Below are 7755 nucleotides of genomic sequence, written 5' to 3'. Positions count from 1 at the left end.
TTGCTGGCCCCTTGCGTCAGAGACCCTTTCAGCATCAGGGTCTTTCCACTTGGCTATTAGTGTGAACAGGGAGAGGGATTTCAAGAAGAAATAAGTCAGGATGTCAAAAGGCCATATACTAGTGGAATATACAGAAAAGCCATATTTTTAACCTGATGTTTTTTATTTTATTTTATTTTTTTGCAACTTAATGAAAATATTAAATGCTAGTTAATCCAGTTTCTAAATCTTTTTAATTCCAGGGCCAGACAGACTGGAAGCAATTACGGCTTGTTCAGGGGTCTGTGGGAATGCTGACAGTTTTAATTTACATATTAATGCTGAAAAACAATTTGAGAGGCAAAGAAGAGCATTCTTTGGCCTTAATAATGAATAGGATAGGAAAAAAAATGGACTGGAAAGTGGTTGAAAAGCTCTAGGCAAAATGGTCTGGTTTATTTTTTCTGTAATAATTTCAAACTATCCACTGTAATAAGATACCATTCCAGTGGTGGATTTGCAGTCTTTTATTTTGCCTAAGATGACCATTCTTTGGCTGAGTGTCTTCAATAAAAGGCCTCACAATCAAAGTTAACAATCCATCTGTCCCAACTCCAACTCTTTCCTGGGAACAATTCATTCTATTTCTCGGTGTCTTCCTTTACCACCCACCTAGAATACTTATCTTACCACTCATAGGATAAAACAAAACAGAACACTGAAACACAGGAATTGTTTTAAATTATTAGGCTTCATTATACAGCCCAGTTGGACATTTGCTTATTGGAATTTACTTCTGCTTCAACCAGTTCTTTGAAAAATTCAGGAATCCTTTTCATTAAAATATTAGCTTGACCCAAGGATGTAAAAAAATTAGCTGCTTCAGCATTAGTTATTGCAGTCTGAGACCTCCCAAGAAGTCTAAAAAAACCAGAAGACTAAAGACAGCAAAATATGAACACAGAACATAGTTTGCAAGTCATTTAATAACTATAGCTGTATAAAATTTTCAGATTATTAATTTTATTTTTCTGAATTAAATACCAAATTTGTGAAACAAAATATATCATATGGCCCTTGAAAGAACTGTTACATGGTGGCTTAGCTCCAATGCAAAACTTCCTTCTGTATAAGGAAGAGAGAGGAATGCACAATAATCCTATGCGGTAGGTAGGTCCTATTATCCCCACTGAACATAGGAGGTAGACAAGGCTCAAAAAGATTAAGTAACCTACCAAAGGTTACACGGCCATGATTGGCAGTTTCTCACTGGGCACTGCAAACGTGACCACTTACAAAGAAAGATTAATTTTAAACTGAGTACTAGTCATTATTTACAAAATGAATACATTAATGTGGTTAACGACAAAATATTTTACTGACATTGGGCTTATAGAAAGTTCAAGGGAAACCAAAATTAAGGACTCCAGATTCATCTAGGCCCCTTTTATATACAAAATACTCCTAATTTCCTCATCCTACTACTGGAGGGGAAGGGGGAAGCTTGCTATGGTTTAAAGAAACAAAATAAAACAAAACACAGCAATACCATTCCTAGATATATATCCAAAAGAAAAATAGGTATTTAAACAAATACTTATACACAAATGTCCACAGCAGCATTATTCACAATAATCAAAAAGTGGAAAAAACTCCGAAATGTTCATCAAGAGATAAGTGGAAAAACATAATATGGTATCCAAGCAAGGGACTATTTTCATCTACGAAAAGAAATGAAGTCCTGATACATATCCCAATGTGGATTAACCTCGAAAATGTTATGCTGAGCGAAAGAGGCCAGACAGACATAAAAGGTCACATACTGTATGATTCCATTTACATGAAATATCCAGAATAAGTAAATCTACAGAGACAGAAAGTAACTCAGTGGTGGCTGGAGGGCTGGGAGGAAGAGGGTACCCAGAGTGACTGCTTAATAGACAAGGGGTCTCCTTTGGGGGTGATGAAAATGTTTTGGAACTAGACAGAGGTGGTGGTTGCACAACACTGTGAATGTACTAAATGCCACTGAATTATCCAATTCCAAATGGTGCATTTTGTGTTATGGGACTCTCACCTTGATTTAAAAACAAAAACAAAAAAACACAGAATAATGAAATAATGATGACTGACCATAAAGCCCTAGAAGAATAGCAGGTAAGTTGCTTTTTCTTGGTTTGTTAAAATTTCAGTGAGTTTTTGACTGTCATAAACCAATATGTAAAAAATTAGCCATTAAAAATTCCAAATAAGGCATTAATGTAGCTGAGGTCCCCTAATTTGCCCAGTTGGCAGAGCACCTAGTTGAGTTTACAGTATACGTGAAGCTCTAAAAATGTTTTTAATTGGTATAAAGTGCAAACAAAAGAATACTGAGAAATACATGAAAGGCCATAAAGTAGCCAGAGCCTAGAAAGAAGCTAACATACATGCATATGGGGAAATCCATATATTTAGGCAAACAGAGAGATGTAAACACTCGGGAGAGAAACTTGCTTTTTTCCTGATAACTTATTTTGTGCTTCTCCAAAAACTGAAGAGTAAATAGTAATTTACAGTCACCACCCTCCAGGTTGCAGCAAAGAGGTCACACACAGGGCGGGCCTCTGGCTGCCACTTGTAATTGCTTCCCTGGTGAACCAGCACAGGAGGCTGTTACTTCAGGAGACTCTCCACAGGGCTCCCCTTGTTCCCAGCTCAAAACTCAAGAGACACAATGGGCCCCATTCATCCGGGGAGTCCACAGGCTGGGGAATGGTCCCTCTGTGACAACTTTTTGTTGGGACGCGGAATTTTTATAAACATGGACTTGGACAAATATGTGTTCATTATTTTTTAAGAACAGCACAGAGTAAAAAAAATAAAATTCAATGGACACTAAACAGAGAGTCTGGACACCCAAGTCTTATCCCCAACTCTGTCAGTGATGTGACTTGAAGCAAGTCACTTGCTCTTTCTGAGCCCCCGTTTCCTTGTCTATAACATGAAAATGATTTCTAAGATCACTGAGAACTCTGAAATTTTATGAATACGTATGAGGTCTACCCATGTTGCTACACTATTTACTCTAGTAAGTGGGGATAAATTATGAGCAGAAAACAACCACGACTTCACATCTTTTCATTTACTATCAGCACTTGAAAACAAGGAGCCTTAATAAAAGGTCAGAGAAACTGTTTTCTGTTCTCTCTCTTACACAGACAAACGTAATGAATCAAGTCCAGTGAGTCCCTCCATCCCAAGTCCAGGATCACTCAAGCAGACAGCCCTACACAAAGCACAAGGATGAAGGGCACAAACAGAAGCCAAGAGTATGTATTTCATTAATAACCTTTTCTTAGGTGATTAGTGCACTTCATGAATCGCTCGATTTCTTTGCAATGACTCAAAATCACCAGCAGAAAGGTGCCATTTACAAGAAGATGATCACTGTCCCAAGCTTCCACACCATGTCATTTTTTTGTTTTTTCAACCTCAAAACTTGCCAAAGCAAGAACTTTGTCTCCAGAGCCTAAGGAGAAAGACACACAATAAAAGAAAAGGTCATTTTAAATGCATTTACAGTTCCAGGTAAAGAGGGGAAAACCTATCACATAGATATTAAAATAGAAAATAAAATCAGCTTCTATTATCAGTACATTACCCCCAAACTTTCCCAATGCCATCCCAATTTCCTTCCCTCTGCACAAACAATTCAGCTACATAGGGTCATTCACTGATTACAAATGTTTACTCTAGATGTATGAAATAAAATATGCAAAAATTTAGTTTATGTTCATATTAACATTTAGCTGACAAATATTTTTAAAACATTAGGCTACATGACTTTTTTTAATTAAAAAGTACTGGAAAACAAACCCAATCAAGGGATTTATAAAGAATACAGTTCCGATTTTACCTCTAAACTCAAGAAAAGGCCATCCTGTTATCTCACCATGCTACCCGTCAATCTGGAGCAATAATTCATGTCCAAGTTTTAGAAATACGAGGATACTCACCAAGGTCTGTAGAGACTTTCTCAAACTGGCTAAGGATAGCACCTGCATTTGCTGACAAGAAGGCCTCATCATCTGCAGTCAGCTAAACAAAACAAAGTCCAGTGGAATATGTTGAAATCACGACAAGTAGTTCCAGGAACCACCGTTAAGAATGTCTCAGGACCACAAACCAAGAAGTTCCGTACCAAAACTTCACACTTTTTTTATACCTAATACTGCATTATATTAAATTAAATATGGGGTACCTTCTCTCCGAGTTTCCTGAGAGCTGTTAGTATCTCCACTTTCTGTTGTGTGTACAGGTCTCTTTCCAGCTTTCCTACCATGAGATCTCTATCCATCTACAATGGATGAACACAAAGCATATGGTATTTAAGTTAAAAACAGTGTGAATAAAATCCAGCTTTTCAGATCTACTTTTTTAAAAAAAGATCCTCTAGCCAATGAATATTATGAAGAACTGTAGAAACAATTCAAGGCAAACATGACAGAAATGCTGTTACACAGTTCTAATAAATCTTAATGCTTTCACACACACTGTCTTAGCTATAAACTCTACCGAGGAATTAGTACATAAATAATTTCCTTTAGAGAGGAGCCATCCTCTAAGAACTCATTTCATTAAACTGAAGTGTAGTCTATAGGCTTGAATGAGCTAACTGGTATCAGATCTCCTGAAACTTTGGTTATATACCACCTTTACCACCAGAAGCACTGATTGTATACATTATGCATTGGTACTGTTCTATGTGCTTTACGTATATTACATATTACACATAACACATGCTCTATTTCTTACTTCATTTACTCCTCATCACAACCATAAGAGGTAGAAACTATTACTGTCACCTTTTTGCAGGTACGGTAACTGAGGCACAAAGAGGTTGAATAACGTAACTTCCCCAAGGTCACGTATCTACCTCCATATGGAGCAGGGATACAAATTCAGCCAGTCTAACCCAAGTCCGTGCTCTTAACCACTATGCTATTGCATTACCAGTAGTTGCAAATAACTATTAATGCCTCAATTACATTCAAGTCTATATACAGACTTCCTGAAGTATCAGGTTTATAAAAATGTTTGAGATTCTTGGATGAGAAAGGCCACACACGCAAAAAGCAATGCTGCTAATGAATTCTAGATGGGATTTCAACTCAGGGCTTCGAAAATAAATGGTAAAACTGTAAAGCTGGAGTCCCATTCGAAGCAGTCAGTGGCAATTTCATCTGTTTAAACCTCTACATTCATTATCAACATAATTGCTCAAAGGGCTAATTTTGACCAATTTTTAATGAATAGATTATTTTTTTAGAGCAGTTTTAGGTTCACAGTAAATTGAGCAAAAGGTACAAGAGGTTTCCCACGTACCCCTGGCCCCCGCTCATGCATGGCCTCTCCATTATAAACATGCCCCACCAGGTTGTGGTACATGTGTTACAACTGATGAACTGACACTGACATGTCATTATCACCCAAAGTCCATAGGGTGATACCCATCAGGGTTTACTCTTGGTGTTGGACATTCTCAACTGACCAATTTTTATACTTCAGAATAATATAACGAGCAAATTCTTAGGCTGAGTAAAAAAATACACACAGCAACGGGATCAATTTAAAGAAACTTTACCTCTGCTAACCGTGTCCGAAGCTGACCTGGTTGTTTCTTTGCAAACAGTCTGATGACCTCTGGAGTTTTAAAGGCCTGGCTGATGGCAGCCTGGATAGCCTAGAAATACAAGAAGGTAAAAACTAACCAAAATACTGCAATGAATTGGATATTGCAATAATTGATTGATGAGTCTTTACTAATAGATCTCTTTGTTCATCACGGTTACAATTTTAGTTTCCATTTGCTATTTCTGTGCATGTTACTGGACTCAAACACATAACTAAATAAAGATCTGGAAGCATATGCTGTTTTATCCACAAATAGACACTCATCTAGTAGTTAAACCCAAAAAAGGGTACATTTTCTAGCTTAAGCATACTTACAAAAAAAAATAAATAACCTGTCACCAATGTAAGTAAATTATGCTTACCAGTTGCATTCCACTTAGTTCATCTACCAAAGTCATATTTCCAGACATAATTTTCTTCAGCGAATCATTAAATTCACTTAGTTGCTCCAAAGTTTCCTTCTTGGTTTCTTCATATTCATCTGTATCAAGTTCCTCTCTGAAGTACAGTAAACATAATGTAGAAAAATATAAGGTTCCAAGTGAAAAAAGCAAGCTTAGTATTTGTACACTAAGACTTCTGATACATGTATTTACAAAAAATATCTTGGGAAAAGAAAATATCTTGGGGGAAAAGGCTGAAAGGATATATCAAAACACTAATGATGGATGTGTTCACATATTAGTAGTACGAGCATTTTTCTGCATTGTGGTTACTCTGATAATTAAACATTTTTCTTTTACCAAAATGAGACACACTTAAACCACATAATAGCTTCCTTTTAAGCAGTCTATGAATCAATGGTATAACCTTGGGCAAGATACTTAACATAGCCAAGCCTCAGCTTCTTTATCTATAACCACAGATGACAGTACCTACCCTATAGGGTTGTTACGAGCATTAAATGAAATATGGAAAGTACTTGGCATATAATAGCTATGTGATAAGTAGCTGTTATTAATATCATCATTATCATTAATGGTAGGTAAAATTTTGTGCACCTTGAAATACAACGGCAATGCAATACTTGTCATCTGAGTTATTCACCCATCAAACAGGCCATTTATTAAACATTTACTACAAATGACAACAGCTACCATTTATCGAGCACCTATTCTGGGCCAAGCATTGTGTTTACCCCTTCATTTGTAATATTTACCAAGGTTGTTATAAAAAAAAAGGCAATGGACAGTCTTGGTCCTTTGAGCAGGTAAGGCTGAAAACACACCAGAAGTTCAAGCGGTACCTTCTCGGGTTGATACAAGACAGGGTTATTTTAAATACTGAAGACAAGGTAGATGTTGTAATTTCCACTTCACATGCGAGGAAATGGAAACTTAAGGGGGTTAAATATTTTACCCAAGTTCACACTCACTTAGTAGTTAAATCCCAGGCTTTTTGACTCCAAAGCCTGCACTGAGGTTATTTCTCCGACAAAGCACTGTGAAGAATGCTACAGTGGAAACCAGAATCACACAGGGCCTGCACCCATGGAGTTTATAATCTAGCTGCAAAAAAAAAGCCATTTTACAGCATAGCCCCATACAATTATACTATTACCTGCATTCCTCCAGATCTTGTAATTGCTGCATTAGTCTATCCAACTGTTCTTCTAAATTCTGCTTTAACTTGCTTGTCTCTGTCTTTCCTCTGGAAGCCATTTTAATTTCTAAGTAGAACAATAAACCCACATACGGTATATATTTGGTTATTTGAAATGATTCAAGATACCAGTAAAATTCAAAATAGGCTATACTCTTTCTGAGCTGCAGGTGTGGGAAAGGTAGTTGCGCAAGGAAAATCTCAATTTACATGTAAAAGTTTCAACTCAGATAGTAATAACACTCCACAAAAATGCCTGGCCGTCTTTTTTATTTTATTTTATTGGGGCATTAAGGGAGGGGAACAGCGTTGCGGAATTCGGGAAGGGGAACAGACAAGTTGCTGCTGTTTTGTTCTTCAGTCTAGTTGTGGAGGACGTCGCTTCACTGGCCCATGTTGGTATTATCATTGTGTTCTTCCCGGGTGAGGCAGCTGCTTGCGGGCCATTGGAAGGCCGCTCACGGCAGCTCACCAAAGCGCACGCCAGTTGCCAGCCAG

At 37.3% G+C, this 7755-nt stretch overlaps 1 protein-coding gene across 2 annotated transcripts in view; it reads right to left on the bottom strand.

Annotated features, from left to right (window-relative positions):
- Window positions 1–2301: 2301 nt before the first annotated feature.
- The window catches only part of LZIC (leucine zipper and CTNNBIP1 domain containing), an 11104-nt gene continuing 5650 nt past the window's right edge, over window positions 2302–7755 (bottom strand). The window contains exons 3-8 of one of the 2 annotated variants that reach the window (XM_019639799.1): window positions 7216–7324; window positions 6018–6153; window positions 5606–5704; window positions 4223–4318; window positions 3978–4059; window positions 2302–3490 (exon numbers count right to left, since the gene is read on the bottom strand). In XM_019639799.1, the coding sequence (XP_019495344.1) occupies window positions 3432–3490; window positions 3978–4059; window positions 4223–4318; window positions 5606–5704; window positions 6018–6153; window positions 7216–7316 (573 nt within the window). In that variant the 5' untranslated portion in view covers window positions 7317–7324 and the 3' untranslated portion in view covers window positions 2302–3431. The remainder of the gene's footprint in view (window positions 3491–3977; window positions 4060–4222; window positions 4319–5605; window positions 5705–6017; window positions 6154–7215; window positions 7325–7755) is intronic. The other variant, XM_019639800.1, reaches the window with a different exon arrangement.

This window comes from Hipposideros armiger, unplaced genomic scaffold (assembly GCF_001890085.2).
Source record: "Hipposideros armiger isolate ML-2016 unplaced genomic scaffold, ASM189008v1 scaffold_46, whole genome shotgun sequence".
NCBI lineage: Eukaryota > Metazoa > Chordata > Mammalia > Chiroptera > Hipposideridae > Hipposideros > Hipposideros armiger.
The sequence above is the reverse complement of the archived record's forward strand: the minus strand, read 5'-3'. Positions and strand labels throughout refer to the sequence as shown.